At 43.8% G+C, this 16722-nt stretch overlaps 2 protein-coding genes across 4 annotated transcripts in view; one reads left to right on the top strand and one right to left on the bottom strand.

Moving 5' to 3' along the window:
• Window positions 1-8504: 8504 nt before the first annotated feature.
• LOC122774396 (prostaglandin reductase 3-like) lies at window positions 8505-12317 on the bottom strand. Its single transcript, XM_044033614.1, has 2 exons — window positions 11745-12317; window positions 8505-9640 (listed from the first exon to the last, which is right to left on the bottom strand). The coding sequence occupies exons 1-2, from the start codon at window positions 12023-12025 to the stop codon at window positions 8710-8712; spliced, it is 1212 nt and encodes a 403-aa protein (XP_043889549.1). The 5' UTR covers window positions 12026-12317; the 3' UTR covers window positions 8505-8709.
• The window catches only part of LOC122774395 (teashirt homolog 1-like), a 34822-nt gene continuing 29505 nt past the window's right edge, over window positions 11406-16722 (top strand). The window contains exons 1-2 of one of the 3 annotated variants that reach the window (XM_044033612.1): window positions 11406-11543; window positions 13687-14247. In XM_044033612.1, coding sequence (XP_043889547.1) covers window positions 14208-14247 — 40 coding nt within the window. In that variant the 5' untranslated portion in view covers window positions 11406-11543; window positions 13687-14207. Of the gene's footprint in view, window positions 11544-12943; window positions 13485-13686; window positions 14248-16722 lie in introns of those variants that run through there. The other 2 variants (XM_044033611.1, XM_044033613.1) reach the window with 2 other exon arrangements.

Genomic DNA, 16722 nt, shown 5'->3' with positions numbered 1-16722 from the left:
TATATACAGGTGCACAGGATGAATGGATGACGATTAATGGATGGGCAAGGTTGTTTCCACAAAACAAAGACAGGCTGAGCTGTGCCTGTGGCATCGCTGCGTTTAGGGCAGGGAGCTACGTTACTGTGTTTTTAAAATGATATCTCGCGTATGGGACTTGTTTTCCTGTAAACACGTGAAGACAAAATATACGTCCTGAGGTGACAAAGGTGTTGCTAACACAACCATTGTCTTCTCCCTCTACTGGGACCGACAAAAGGTTCTGTGCAGTCACTTCTGTGACAGCCGTCGACACCCTCACCTCACCTCATTTTCACACAACCTGTTTCTCACTTTCTGTCATTGATATCACCTGCATAATTATTCCTTAACTTTCACCCCCACCTTCAGACTGCTTAGACTGTAATTCATTTGAAATTAAAAAAAAAAAAAAATAATACATCATCCTCAGGCCAGTGCCTCTGACACACCTTGCTTATCTATCAAACTCTTCAAAGTTGAAATTGTGCCTTTGATTATCTTCTGACATATCGGTGCTGTGGGCTTGTGTTTCTGAATATGTCTCCTCAACAATCTCCTTTCAAACATAACTCCTATTCTCTTTATATATATTTGTACACCTTTCTCATGTTGGGCTGTTATCTTACACTGCACACGCCATGCTACGCTACGATATGATACGATACGATATGAAACGAAACGATACGATACGATATGGTACGGTACGGCGATTCGATTCGATACAATTTGATAGATACACTATGAAACGATACAATACGATATATTACGATGCGATACATTGCAATACCACTTTTTTATTAGTTTTGCAGTTCATAGGACGCTCCATTACAAAAAAAACCATACAGATACAGGTTAGACATAAAGTACACACACAAACCACAGTCAGGAGAGAGAAACATACCTTGCGTAATAATGGTCCGTAGGCTTGCTGTTGTTTAACCGTTCAGTGATTCTGGTTCAGCAGCAGGGTAGATTGGTGGATGGATGAGTTCATCAATTTATTGTGTTTAAATATGGTGATTCTGAATCGTCTGTTTGAGGGGAGGAGTTGAGGACATGGAAGGAGTCGAAGGAGATGGAGTTCACTAGCCTGATGATAGTTTTTCTGTGTGCTTCATATAAAATCACTTATCAGTGTTTGACCAATGATCTTTGCACAGATTTTTATTTGATTTTGCAGTTTGGACTAGAGGCTACAAGAGTCCCGCAGTGAGACCACATTACTGCTGAGCGGAGGGGAAAACAAACAGGAGGAGGTGGGGCAATGACAAAAACGGGATGTTTTTAAGGACATTATTTCAATTTTTTCCCATTTTTAACAAAAAGCGGCATTACAAATTTCTCTTAAGCAGAGGGCGAAGCCTTTATGATTTTTATTGCTCTCATTTCTGAACATGATCTGATTTACTAGGGCTATTTTGTCAACTCTTTACCCAGTGATTTCCAGGTTTCCGTGTCACCGCTGACATTGAGCGTGGACGCCGATAAACCATCCGGTGCTTGAGACTTTTCCCGAGACTTAACAATCCGGCCTGAGATCTCTGTTCCACCTCTGTCCTTCTCCCTCTCTCATCTCACTTTATCTCTCACTCTCCATCCCTCCCTCGCTGTCTGAAGCTGTCCTCCCCGCCATCTGTCATGTGATGTTTATGGGCCCTTTTGCTTTTGTGTCCTGATGACCACTGTCATAGAGAGCTACCCATTACCGATGCGACCTGATGAACGATGTTATCCAGACGCATTGCTGACACCCTAGTGTCCTTGGCCGCAGAGACGCTGCCTCACTATAGCGAGCTCAGGCCAGTAAAGAATGAGGACAGGGGGACCTGAGGGAGCTGGACTGAGGACTTGTCTGTCATCCCTCCAACAAGATGCTCATATTTCTCCCCTCTACCACCACCGTCTTCCCTCTCCTTTCTATCCAGCCAATGGAAACATAGGGGCCGGTAATCATGCCGATGATGTTGTCATTAATCCTGAGGTGGTGAATAGTGCCCTTGCCTTTCACCTGAATATATATCTACATCTGAACAGACACTGTGAGGGACCCTCGCTCCCCTCCAGAGGCCACAGAAGGTGCCCTAAAGGGTTAATGTAGGTAGAGGGAGATGATGAATGCTGCTCACTCTGATTTTATCTGTCAAATAGAAATGTTAGTGCTTGTTTTGATCTTTTATTCAACGCGTCAGCAGCTCACGCAGAGAGCAGGAGTGAAGTTGCGATATACAGTAGGTAGAGCTGAATAAAGGCTGATAAAATATACTGTATACAATTAAATTATGTGGAGCATGTTTACATGTGGTTTGTTAACCAATGAGGAAGTAAGTGACAGATTTTGCAGTTTTATGGCTGAAGGACACAATGGTTTGATTTTGATGGCGTTTTGGTGAAGAATCCAGATTGAAGATTTGTTTTGTGTGTGAGATAGAGGAGTGTATTGACACTGTGGGAAGCTGTGTGGCCTTGGCAGAGGTTTTTTTTCTTTTTGCTTTTGAATTTGCAAATTGACGTACACGTAATAATTGTTACCACAGTTCCCTTGTCTGAATAATAATTAGTTTGTGTTACTGATAAGTTGATTTAAAGGCTGCCTGGATCGCTAGTTTAAAAATATCAATCCAATCCAACTTTATTTGCGAGGTACTTTGAAACAACGACAGTGTACGGAATAAAAAAAAGAAAGAAGAGACACAATAAATAAAAGGTATGAAAGCTCACAAAGTGTTTTTCTAACCTTAAGACGTAAATATGAAAAAGCAGTCTTTTCATCTATCAGTCACTCTGCTGACAGTTTCTATATTTATGACACATTTACAAAGACAACGTACAGAGCCAGCCTGTTCAACTTTGACAGCCTGTGCTGTGTCCAGTGTCTGCTGCAGCTTCTCCTCAGAGGATTTTTATTTTTATTTTTAAAATGAAATAATTGACAATTGCAAACTGCTCGTTTCCGTTCACAGTTGGTGCTCTACAGGTCCAGCTTGGCTCGATGCGTGTCTGACTGCTACATGGTTTTCTCAACGTGATGAAACTGTTCATCGAGTGAGTCCAACACTCGATCGTGTGCTCAGTTCGCGTTGACTAATGTCACCTTTGAAACGGGACAGAAAACAGCGCATGGGCAGGCGCGTGTGCCCGCACGCTGAGGCTCTGCAGGATTAATGATGATATGGAACAAAGCAGGTGAATGGAACAAAAGAAAACAACAACAAAGATAATCCTCTCACAATAGCGTGACATAATGTGAACAATCTGCTGGACAAAATAAAAATCTCATTTATTCAGCGAGGCCTTCTCTCTCCTTCTGTGTCACCCCCCTCCCTCCCTCCCTCCCATCTCTCTGTGAACATCTTTACTGGCCGCTGAAGCCACTGATGAATTCTTAAGCAGATCAACTGATAATTGTATTTCATAACTGTCAGTTGTGCGAAGGCTGCCAGTGTGCCCAGGAGCTATTTGTGTCTCAGTATGTCCTCCCCATCCCCCACCCCTCGCTCTGTCCAACCCCCCCAATCACCAGGGATGTGCTTACTGTCTCTGGCCCCCGAATTACTCAATCAGGAGGACACATTTACAGATGACACCTTTATTACAATTAATCAGGGGAACTTGATTAAGAAAGTTATTCCACCCCTTTATTGAGACTTACACAAGTGGTGCTGCTGCATATTGTAATTTATGTCCCACTGAGCTCTTGCGCCGCTGATAGACAGATTGCCAGCCGCACTGAGACACATGTCGATGCTTAAGTTTGTGAGTGTGTGTGTGTGTGTGTGCGTGCGTGCGCAACCCGCGAGCACATCTACATATTGAGAAACACGTGCACAGCCCCAAACAAACCCCATCATTCTGTCACGCACATCTCAGGTTTTTGCAAATAGTTTAATAAATGACTTTAATTGGCTGTAAAGATGTGTTCACGAAAGGAGGCTTATTCCATTTCCCTTTCTTCTTGTCTCTTTCTTTCACTCTCACTCTCCTTAACACACACACACACACACACACACACTCCTAAATGAAGCCATCTCTTTACCTTTACTCACAGTTCCTGGGTCTGCTGTGGCTAATTAGTTGAGTGGGGTTTTAGGTTTGGTAATTAGACGGAGGTGGGAATGACGGGGGCTCAGGGAGTTGGGGAGTTGAGGGGGTCTGACTGACTTGCCGAGAAAGAAACTGGACTGTCTGGATCCTGGCAGCACCAAGAAGCCAGCCAGTGTCCCTTAGGCACCTGGAGGTAGACTAGCATCCCACTCTATGAGGGTGATGTCTTTGTTATGTGCCACATGTTCCAGCACAGGGAAAGTGTGGAAAAAAGGTTTAGTGGAGAGAGAGAGAGAGAGAGAGAGAGATACCAAGACACCTTTGAGAATTTCTCTGCACTGAATGTCACTGTGCAACACTGAAGACCAGGCACTGTGCTGTTGTCTTGGATTTACATTTGAAGTGGGTTGGAGAACTACAAAGAAGTGCAAATATTTGTTTAGCAGTGGACACAGTTGCCATAAGTGACAATTACAGAGTAAAAGACAGGTCAGACCTATAAGTGACTGACTAACCCAGGTTGTGAAGCAGGCTGGGCCACATGGCACGCTAGTGGCTAGCTCTGTTGCCTTGCAGAAAAAAGACCTGGGTTCTTGACCTGAGGGCCTTTCTGTGTGGAGTTTGTTTTCTCCAGGTTCTCCGGTTTTCTCCCACAGTCCAAAAACATGCAGAGGTTAAGTGGACTCTCTAAACTGACCTTAGGTGTGAATGTGAGAGTGAATGGTTGTTTTGTCTCTGTGTGTTCGCCTCAGTTTTCACCCGATGTCAGCTTCAGCTTCAGCTTCCCACGACCATCGTGCGGAGGATAAAATGAATGAATGAAGCAAGCCGCCTTATAGGCCTGGGTCTTACTTTCCACATCATGTTTGCAGAGATCCACCAGATTCTGCATGACCTAACGTCTGTGGCCCACGCAGCCCATGAGCACACCTCCAGCTTCAGTTCATGTGGACTGACTGTGGTCCGTGTAACACAACACTTAGCAGTCCAGTTGGTGTCGTGCTCTGTTGTTTTGGTCAAAAAGAGACAAAGAAGAAAATAACCATGGAAAGTTGCTTGGGGTTACGTGAGGGAGTCACCCATGTAAAAGTCAGCCTTCAAAGAGTACGACGACACACGAAAGTCGGGTGAACTCCTGGTGAGCTCACATTTCCAAACCAAAATGATGTTACTAATTACAAGCGTGAATACTTGTGTGACAGTGTTTTCGCCGCTCGTGGTGTTATTTTGGCAGAAATGAGGGTGATGATAACAATATCATGGTTTTGAATGTGGTTCGGTTTATGCACAAATTCACTTGGAGTTTGGAAAAGATTATGGATTTTCACGATGCACTGTAAACACAACAGGATCATGTGCTCATAACACTGTTAAAATCAATTTAGAAAACCCACAGTGCAGTTGCAGTGTGTATACACACCAGAATAACACCGCAATGTTTTGGTTTCGAACTGTGGTCCGCTGCATGGTTAACATCTTCATCATTCCCTAAACCTCTGTTTGGGAATTTTGCTTTTAATGTTTGAGAACTGCAGTACATCACTTTAAAGGTCTAATATGCGTTGTGTATCATAAGATCTGCTCCGCTCTGTCCCGTCTTCTTCTTATCCAGGTCCGGGTCGCGGGGGCAACAGCCTCAGCAAGGACGCCCAGACCACCTCTCCCCAGCCACATCCACCAGCTCCTCTGGGCGGATCCCAAGGCGTTCCCAGACCAACCCGAGAGATATAATCCCTCCAGCGAGTCCTGGGTCGGCCCAGAGGTCTCCTCCCAGAAGGACACCTCTCCAGGGAGACGTTCAGGAGGCATCCTAACCCAGATGCCCGAACCGCCTCAGCTGGCTCTTCTCGACGTGGAGGAGCAGCGGTATCACGAGATATCAGTAACTATAAAAATTCAATTAAAGTACTAATTTCTTGTAAAGATAGACGTCTGGGTGTGGTTTTTGGGGCCTCTGTTTCGGTCGTATTTGAGGACCACGGGTTACACCAGACCCTGTATGTAAATGTGCTGCATTCAAATGACCCATTAACTCTTTGATTTGTGTAAGGTCAGAGTTCATGATGCTGTTTATATATGTGTATGTCGCGAATACAAGGTCAAGGCTTCCACTTCCAACACGGCGAGTAAAATGCATAGTGGGGACTTGTATTATGTTCCCTCTCCCTCTCGTTAGTAACTCCATGCATATTTTATGTTTTTAATAGCGGCTAGAATAGGCACGGTAGCTCAGTAGCGTCAAAGTCTGATACTCAACTGTGACAACTAGTGGCAGTTGACTAGTATTACATATTGGACCTTTAAAAATGTTGACATGACAAAACATGAGATCCAAACTTTTTTTTTCCTGCACAAAATGCAACAAGTTTTTGTTGTTGTTGTTGTATTTTCTGAGAAGCAAAGGCTGCATTTTCTTCTTTGTTCTTCTTTGTCATCTCTGGTGATGAAAACCCTCATATTCAAAGTTGTTCAACCTGTTTTAATATATGCAAAACATCCTCATTTAAATCAGGTTTAACAGGGGAACCTCCAATCACTTACACAAACATAACTACTGAAGTTTAAACCGATGTGTAATTAAGCTTTTCTACAGTGCAGCGCTACACGATGACGAAGATACAAGTGTCACTTAATTCCTCTAGTGTAGAATCATTTCTGGTGTTTCACCATCGCGCAAGTCTGAATGATTCTCTGGGCCTTGTCTGCCTTTAATGTCTTGTTTACGCTCCACAGTTCCAGGTTTGCTTCAATACATCGCCAGTTAGCTGCCAATGACTGCTACACAATCCAATTAAATAAGGAGTGTTGTCTCTCCAGGTTCCTGTGTTCACTTAATTGGGACTGTGACTGCTCAATAATCAGCGGAGGTACAGGTAGGTCCTGGAGGACACAAGACGAGGCCTCTCCTGTTAATTGAAGAGATGCTGAAGCCGGCCTCTCCTTCACTGTGCAACACGGCACAGATGCAGACGGCACTCAAGCATGATAAATGAATCTAAACATCCACGTGCACCTCCACCTCTCTCACCTTTTGCGTGGCTGGCATGTAAGAGCTTGTTTTGTTTAAATCTTAACCCATCCTGAGAAAAAAAACAGTGGTGTTACTGAGGTTAACGCAATCATTTAAAAAAAAAAACCCACACAAATCTTGGTCACATCTGTGTTTTAATCAATCAACTCAAGTCATCATCCTCTATTATGTGATCATGGCCTTGTAATACTGTAATTAAAAAAAATGATTGCATAAACTGGTGCCTGTTAATTTAGTAAACATAAGCATGTTTTAAGTGTTTGGAGGCAGAGTAATGTGTGGACAGCTGGAAGCAAATTGAACAGATTTGTCTTTCAATATTAAGTGAAAAAAAATAGTTTCTTTTAAAATCCATAATCACAACTTCTATTTTGACGATTAATAACATTTGACTTGTTTATTTTTGTAAACTGCTGAAGCTACTCTGACTTCCTCCACTGTGGATTGAAATGGTCCTGGACCAGTGTGTTTCTGATTTCCTGCACCGTCTGGTGAGGGGAGCAGCTTTGCATGCTGGGGTCACACCTGTAATGTATTTCACACACAGTTATATTTTCAGTGGCCACCTGGATGAGGAAATAACATGTTCACAGTGCATGAGGACTACATTCCTCCCTGCCTGGTAGGAACAGGTGTTGCTTTTGGACAACACACATTACTAAAACATGGGACTGTTACAATATATCTCCTATCTATTAATACAGGGGAGTAATGCGCCGCTTAGCTTTAAAAGTTCCATCCTGCGAGATGAAATTTAGAAAACTTTTAAAAGCTGCAATAAACAGTTATTTTTCCAGGTCTCATGCCAATAATAATCTTTAGGTTGTAGAGTATATTAAATAAACCTCCTAATGTATGCTTCACTGCTTTGTCTCTCGTTTTCTAAACTAAATCAAACACACAAAAAATGGAAATGGCAACAAAAATATGTCAGAGGACATTTTACAATGCATTCACCAAGAGTGATTTTTTTTCCCATGGTGGCGAGAAATAATGACATTTTATAGTCCGACTCCTGGTTAGCTGGACTAATTTTTTTTATCATTATGTGCGGCTTCGGGGCATGTGAATGAAAAGATTGATTGTGTGAATGCCGATTCTGTCAGCCACAAACAGGCAATGAAATACCAAGCACACCTGGAGCAGCGTTTTACTTTTGACAGGCACACACCAATGTAAGCCCCGCCATTAGAAAAACAGTGTAGTCCATCATAAAACATTTATGGTAGATAAAGTGCCCAACAGTGCTAAAAGCAAGCACAGTATGGCAGCAGGTCTGAAATTATTTCAGAAAGCGGTAAACACTCGATAGATTTTTTTTTTGGAATTTTAATCTGAATCTGTGCAAACAAAAGCAGAAACACACTCAAAACTCAATCAAAAATTCAAATTAGTGATGACTGAGGCAACATAGTAATTAAATAGTTTTATTTTTATTGCACAAATTTTCAAAATAAGATATAGAATCAATATTAAGTTGCTAATTCCTTTATTCACCAACGCACCATCAAGGTTTATCTTTAATTCCACATCAGTCATTTTACAAAAATAATAACACTCAGATTCACAGTTTTGCATTTTTATACACTATCATTTGAGGTCACTTATCTATGAAATCACAGCTTACTGTTACTGACAGAGGGCGGAGCCACTTCCACCACCACTTTGCCTAGGTTTTTCCCAGCATACATGTAGTCCATGGCCCGATAGATGGACTCCAGACCTACAAATTTCCCCCCTGGTGCCAGCTCCCCATAATCCACCTCACACACTAGCTTCCCTTTGGCAAACATCTGTATCATACTACTCAGAGCCTCTGTGTAGTCGCTTAAGAAGTGGGGCAGGAAGAAACCTCGCATGCTGGCCGACTTCTGAAGCAGCTTGACCGGTAGTGTTCCTCCTTTAAAAGGCGGAATCCCTGATGGTGTCTGGTACCCAGAGATGAAGCCGATTACTATCAGCCGGCCTTTATTGGCCAAACTGTTCACCGCCGTTTCTAAAACGCTTCCTCCGACTGACTCGTACACCACATTGATGCCTTTTGGGTACTCTTTCCTAAGCGTCTTGGCCAGGTCCTCTGTGGTATAGTTGACTGGCCTGTTGCAGCCGAGGGACTTGAGGAAGCCGGCTTTCTCGTTGGACGAATAGGTCCCGATCACATGGCAACCGGCCTGTTTTGCAAACTGCACGGCGAACTGTCCGGTCCCTCCTGCTGCCGCTGTGACCAGGACCGTCTCACCTTCGGCTAGGTCGCCCAGACGTTTCAGGGCGATGTAGGCTGTGGCACCGCTAACCAGCAGGGTGAGGAACTCTGGCTTCACTGCAGGCACAGGGACACTTACCTTGGCAGGCACCACCGTGTACTCGGCAAAGGCACCACTGCCAAAATAGGCCACAGTGTCCCCAATGGTGTAACGGGAGCTGGCGCTGAGGCCGAGGCCGACAACCTCGCCGATACCCTCGAAACCGGCGTCGAAGGGAGGCTTCAGTGAGGGGTCATAGCGGCCTGCGGAGTAGTTAATATCGCTGGCGTTGATTCCCACAAAACTGAGGACAAGCAGAGAAGAAGAAAAAAAGCAACACTTACAATTAAAAGTGAGAAAATCAAAGTATACAAGTACTCCACACAATTCATTCACGGCGGCAAACAAAGGCTTTTGTGCGGTCATTAGCGTAAGCACATATTTCCTGAATTCCAGTCTGAAGGTCAAGACTTCAGCTTCCTTCTCGAGACACGTCTCCACAAGGCAAAAACACTCCGGTTTGTTTTGGCAATGATTCCCGTTTCTCATGGAGAGAACAGCCCTGCTCTGACAGAGAAAGGCTTGTATCACAAAACACATTGCATGATGTCATGATTCATTGTCTTCAGAGACACCCACAACAAACTGCACTTTACAACAAAAAAAAAACAAAAAACCTTAGATAGTCACATCTTGCCTCAGCACGACGACGGCTGTTTTCATCTTACTTTGGTAACATGTTGGAAACAAATATGTGGGAAAGGAATGTATAAATAAATCATTTACCGCTGTTTAGAGCAGCACGCATGCTGCGCCTCATTACTGTGCATGTCACACGTGTACTTTGAGCTTGTACATAATGCCTCTGTGGTTTATACATGGGCGACTTAATGAAATGCCCCTGATTTAACTACATGTATGGAATCAAGTTTCTTCCAAGAGACAAAACGCGGTTCCATCAAAAAAAAGGTACAACTACGTTTCACTGAAAATACTGAGCCAGCTCAGTTTTGTTGAATTAAAATGAACAAATATTTCTGACAAGAGGGGAAGAAAAAAAATTAAATATTAAGGCCATTTTTATTTTTAAGGCAAAGGTGAATTAAAATATCTGAAAATTGTTTTTCAAAATGAATATTCTTCCTTAAACAGCGCTGCTACTCCACCTCTGTGCAGAGCCATGTATTAGTCAACCATTACGATTGTCAAAAGACTGTTTAACACGTTGTTAAAAATGAAGAGCATTCAGTGATGTAAGATCTATTTGATCTGACGTGATGTGATTGGAGATATAATATAATAATATAACAACAATGAAGAGTCCTATTGCGTCCTTGTGGATTAATTCCCCATCTCTCACTGCAGCCATGATCTTTTCAATTATCATAATCTCACTGTGGAATTGTCACTTAACACTTTCACGTTTGGTGTGTGTGTGTAAAACAGTAGATGTGGCTCTCACATGATATGATTCCACAAAACAGAAATATTGATTTACTTTATTTCCTGTTGGTTAAAACAAACTTCTAATCTAATGCTCAAAGGTCATAGTTCACAAAGCACACATCAGGGTCTTAAAAGGGCAATAAAGGACTGTTGCAACCTCATATCATTTGTGGAAAGCACTGTGTTTATTGGGTGTAAATAACACAATTCACCCTGAGGTGCATTTGTTTTAGTGAACTTTAAGTTTTAAAAAGCAGATCAGGTGAGTATACTATAAAATAATAATAAAAACAAAATTGTAATTTTGAACCATTTTAAATGTCATAGCACATCGTTTATCTGTTTATATCACAGTCTTTCAGACTCTGACTCCTGTGAACACTCTGCTGCTGCTGCTGCTGCTCTGACTGAAATGATGCTGCAATTCCCCGCGCCATGTAACAACACCGCGTCTCCTTCTCCATCTCCCGGTGCCAGTCTGACTCTGAGCCCCCGGTGACTTTCTGTCCGCAGGTTGGTGACGTAGAGAGACAGGAGGGAGGACAGAGAGAGAGAGAGAGAGAGAGAGAGAGAGAGAGGGAGGGAGGGTGAGATAGAGAGAGAGGGAGGGTGAGATAGAGAGAGATGGATTGATAGACAAATGCAGAGAGGGCGGAACTTGGATTTACAGTAGAGCGCTTATTCCTCACGTATTTTGCCATCTTGTGATGATAATGATGATGATGATGATGATCGCAGGTGCTGGACATCGGTGAATCGAGGTAAGCGTGGTGCTTTTTTGTTTGTATATTTACAACTTCTCAACAAAACAGTGACACACGGATGATAGAATACTGGTCCACAGACAGACTCGTGACACGCGTGGACTGAGGGCGCAGCAGGAAACGCGAGTCTGTGTCTGTCCAGCTTTCAGAAAAAACAACCCAAAAACCTTCAAAAAAAAAAACCCAACAACAACTCACCGATTCCTGACGAGCAGCTCCGAGTCTGCGGGAGTCGGAATCGCGACGGTTTGCACAGAAACGGCGCTTCTGAAATCGGGACTGAGCTTAGTGACGACCAGCTTTTTCATGCTGCTCGGTATCGACGATCCGTTAAAATCCATGAAGTGCGTGGAGTAGGACAGATCTATGATGGAGCGCCGCGCGACCGACAGAACTCCTGAAAGTGCGCCGGCGCCGCTGCGACCGAACCACGAGCCCGCTCCCCTGCTGTTCCTGAGCAGCAGCTGGAGGCTGGACATGGCACCCAAATGTTACAAAGTTCACGGACGAACTTGACGGCCAGTAAGCCGCGCTACCATTAGCCTGCGCTATTGGCTTCCCTTCTGCACGCGCACTAGTAGTGCGCAGGCCAGGCCGGGCCGTGCAGAGCCGGCACAAAAACTCACGTTAGATGAATAAACACAAAAACACGAGATTCTTTTGTTGCGCGAGCCTCGGTTACTTAAACGCACATGACGCGCGTGGAATGGAGTATTTAGGAAGGAAAGGCTGCGCTGGTGCAGCCTCGTAAGCAGCACAGCAGCGCCTCATACGGAGTGAGTCCCTCCCCTTCCCGGACACTACACTCACTTCCTAGTAAGGTGAAACAAATCAATCCTCATCTTCTCCCGCAACGTTTCCTCTCTGTGCTGCCGCCGCTGCCGCTGCTTCCCTCACAGCCACAAAAAACAGCAGCAGCACCACCGAGGATCCTCGCACGGCTTCTACAGAATATTCAAAACACGATTACGCAGCAAACGTGATGCGCAAACGCGCCGCCGTTTAAATCGCATGTTTTTTAATGTACGAGCGCGCAGCTGCTGTTGCTGCTGCTGCTGCTGCGGGTACACCTGTAACCAAAGCGTGCGCGTGTGCTTTTGTGACAAAAACAAAAGTGTGTTATCTTCACGTTCCATCTGATCGTCACCGACATCTCCATCGTCATCGCCGGTGTCATCTGACTGTCATCTGCTTGTTCAAAGTGTCCTCACTGTAACTACAACACATGTTGGAGGGAGTGAGCCCTCCTCTCTTCTCTTCCACACAGTGGGAGTCAGACCTCGTGTCAGTAAACAGTTGTAAAAAAAAACACTGCAATAATAGTTGTTGCGGTTTATGTGTGTGTGTGTGTATGTGCCTACATAAGTTATTTATATAAGTTGCCGGTTTTACTTTAATCTCCTGATTAAAGTTGTGAAAGAATCGCTTCCTTTGATGGAGGTTCGGTTTTTCTAAGTAAGCAAAAGGCAGAGAGAGAGAGAGAGAGAGAGAGAGAGGGAGGAAAAACAAGACAATTAAAAAGATTGACAGGTAGGCTCCTCTGTCAGGGGTGACGCTTGTGGAGAGGGGAGGAGTAAAAATGTAGCAGGAAAAGCCACTCGATGCGTCTGTCTATCAGTTGAGACTGTCTGAAACAGCTTCTGGATCCAACGCCGTTTCCATTTTTTCTTTTTTTCCGGAGACCTCGGATCAGTCCCTGGAGTTTTTGCCCCCTGCTCTGCTTCTCCCTAAAAGAGACAAACATTTTAAGTCCTTGTCGATCTGATTTTGTTGTTGGCGAAGCTTGGATGCGCCTGCGTCTTGTTTGTTTCCCCCCTCTCTCTCAAGTGATATCCTCTCTCCACCGCATCAACCAACCCCTCCAAAAAAAAACCACACTCTGTCCAAGATGCGATGAGATGAGCGGCGGAAATCGTTTCCACGAGCCCTTGAACGTAAGTAAGCGACAAACGCGTGCTCGTCCCGTTTATTTATTTTTTCACTGGGAGAGAAGGAGGGAAGGAGGGGAGGGAGGAAAAAGTCTCCGCCGGACTGGTGAGGCTGGATCTGGGCTGAGGTGGCGTGGTGGTGACGGGACTGACATTAACCCATCTAATGCCTGTCTGTTTATTTTCTCCTCTCCCTTTTCTCTCTCTTTCAGGTTTCTGGCTAAAGAGGAAGAAACTCAAGGATACCTTACTCATCAAAGCTGTGCAGTGCGATCACACTGGACTTATTTGTTTGGTTTATTTATATTCTAGTTTTGGTGTGCGTAAAAGACGCAGCAAACTATCGCCCCCCCCTCCAAACAGCACTGGAAATCAGGGCTTTTTTCTCCAGTGGGATGAACTGAAAACTTTTAGGTGCTGCTTGTGCTTATTTATTTTTTATTTCATTTCCTAAAACATTGCCTCCAGAGAGATGAGGGAAGATGATCTTTGATGGACACGGAGGTGTCAGGAGCTGGCCGAAAGCCTTCGTAATTTCCGAGCTCACTCTCGCCAAAGCCGATCCAGCTTTTCAGCCCCAAAACGAGCAGCCAGTTTGAAAAGAAGACTGACATTTTCTCCTGCGAGACCCAGAGCTGCTGCCCACGAGACACGGGATGATTTTCCACAACTGAAGAGACTTGATTTGTTTGTAATTCCTGCATGAGAAGCACCGTGGAACGTGACGGTCACTATGCCGAGGAGAAAGCAGCAAGAGCCGCGGCGATCAGCAGGTATAACCCGCCCCTCCATTACGATCATTTCACATCATAGTTTTTTTATTCACACATGTCAAATCAAACTAATTCTTCCACTCCACGTCGCGTAGTTGTGCTGCATGCTGTGATTCATTTACTCCCTTTTTCTTAAATTCAAAATTGTTGTGTCATTAACTCACCTCCTCCTGTCCCACACTTGGTGCGTAAAATGTGTCTCATTGCACAAATGACGCACATATCTCCGCAATGCCACTTAAGAGTCTTTTTTAATTTATTTTTGTTCAGAAATATCCTTTTTTTTGCCAGGAAAGTCCTCTTAAGAACAGTGAGATAAACTAAATGGCATGTTATGGGGATAAAGGGAAGCTTTTGAGGTTCAAGAGTGAGTAATGATGAATAATTGACTGGGAAAGAAGGGGGAGAAAACTGGTGAGAGCCGGTTTTCTTCCTTCTTTCTTTCTTTTTTTATTAGAGGATTGCCATCCTTGATTTGATCCGTGATTGATCGCCTGTCATGTGACAGTCTTTGATCTATTCATCCCTGATAAACATCAATAAATCCCTCCATGAAGACAGGCATGTCTCTGGCTGCTTGAACCACTCACAGCACACAGCCCTGCTGTTGTCTCCACCAGGAACCAGAACGCAAATAAAGTTGTGAATCATGGTGGAAAATCACCTCATTTTATTTTAATGTCAAGATGCAAAAAAAAGAAGAAAAAAAAAGAAACCCAGATGAAAGGACTCTCGCTCTGTGTGTGTGTGTGTGTGTGTGGTGATCACATTTAGAAAAATCAATCAAAAACACTTCTTTCTTTCTTTTTTTAATCAGTTCCTTCTCTTCGCCTTTTTCGTCATAGTGGTGTGTGTTGGGGTTTTTTGAGAGTTCCCATCCAAATTCACTCCACATTCACTGCAAGGATCAGTCCAGTAATGAAATCAATATCCACTGCTGGAGGGGAGTATAATATTTGCAATGTGACCAACTGATAAAACCAGGTGTTGGCAGAGGACCGACAAGGTTGACTTCAAGTGGTTTGGATCTGGACTCCCCCCTTCCTCCTCCTCGTCTCCCTGCAGCCTTTAAACAAATGTAAATGAGTGACAGGGGTTTCTACCTCTGTGCTAATGAGGCCGAGCCTTTGAAGTTAGGCATTAACAACTGGAGTGAACAAAAGACAGTTACAGAATTTTAAAGAGATTTTGAAATATGAGGTGCAAAGCGGGTCGAACAGGAGGGCCAGCCGACGGAAGACTTTGAACTTAGCAGGTTTTATCGTTTTAAGCAGGGAGCTGGTGATGATAGCTGCGGAGGTGATGAGGAGGAGGAGGAGGATGAGACAGGAGTGTAGGATGGGGAACATTCAACCAGTGCTCACTGTGCTGACTTTTGTCTTTCTCCTTTTTGCCTTTTCTAGAGAAGCAGTGTGCACGTGATGCGTGGCCCACACTGAGAAACAACGGTTCAGATTTAGATTTTCAGCCTTAATGGTCTCCTCTGTGTGTGTGTGTGTGTGTGTGTGTGAGAGAGAAAGAGAAAGAGAAAGAGAGAAACGGTTAATGTTGTAGTGAAATGTCGCTCAGCCAGGGTCAGAGCAGAATGATTTCTTTTAGGTTTCTCCATCTCTGTGATCACTCCCTACACACTACTGCACTGTCCACTGAGGGTCATGTACATCATGGGTAGTAATAGTCAGTCACAGCTTGGCCAGTGAGATGTTTTCTATTATTCTATGTACAAGGTGGCCAGAGATAACACACACACACACACACACACACACACAGAGAATAGCAGGTAGTGTGATGCGTCTCTGGACCTGTAGCTTCCTTCGTGCCAGTGCTCCTGCACAGAGGCAAAGGCTCTTAGTGACGCTGATCGTTGAAGTTAAAGCGTCAGATTTGTTGGGACAAGCGTTCTTTTATGTCTCACCTTGTTGCCTGCGTCTCACTTGAGACTCTCAAGGCCAGAACTATTCGTCACAACGCCACAAACGGCCACAACGTCGAACTCCTGCGTTTCGTTGAGCTCAACTTTGTTGTTTTAAATGTTCTGATCTGTCTTGTTTTACTTTGAGCAAAGACAGAATTTAGTTTTTTGGCAAAAATGTATTCACTAAAAAAAAAGAAAGAAGTCATAATTTTACTCAAATGTTAAATGAGTGGGTTTTTTTTCAAAACAAACAGAGTTCTTTAAAAACAACATCTATTTTTTAAAGCAAATTATGAGACGTTATTTAATTAGTTTTCACGCAAAATATCACATGATTTTCTCATTATTGATTTGAAGATAGTGTGTGTATGTGTGTGTGTGTGTGTGAGAGTTTTGCCAAAGATGTGAGATATAATTTCCAAGCCATCAAACAAATGTTGTGCCCAAATTCCCTCCCAGGATATTCCCGTTTTGAAATGAAAATATGCCCGGAGTGAAATACAGAAAAAAAAACAACCCCTGCAACGTTAAACGTGTGAATGAGTATGAATACATACAAT

The sequence above is a fragment of the Solea senegalensis genome, linkage group LG9 (assembly GCF_019176455.1).
Source record: "Solea senegalensis isolate Sse05_10M linkage group LG9, IFAPA_SoseM_1, whole genome shotgun sequence".
In the NCBI taxonomy this organism is placed as follows: domain Eukaryota; kingdom Metazoa; phylum Chordata; class Actinopteri; order Pleuronectiformes; family Soleidae; genus Solea; species Solea senegalensis.
The sequence above is the reverse complement of the archived record's forward strand: the minus strand, read 5'-3'. Positions and strand labels throughout refer to the sequence as shown.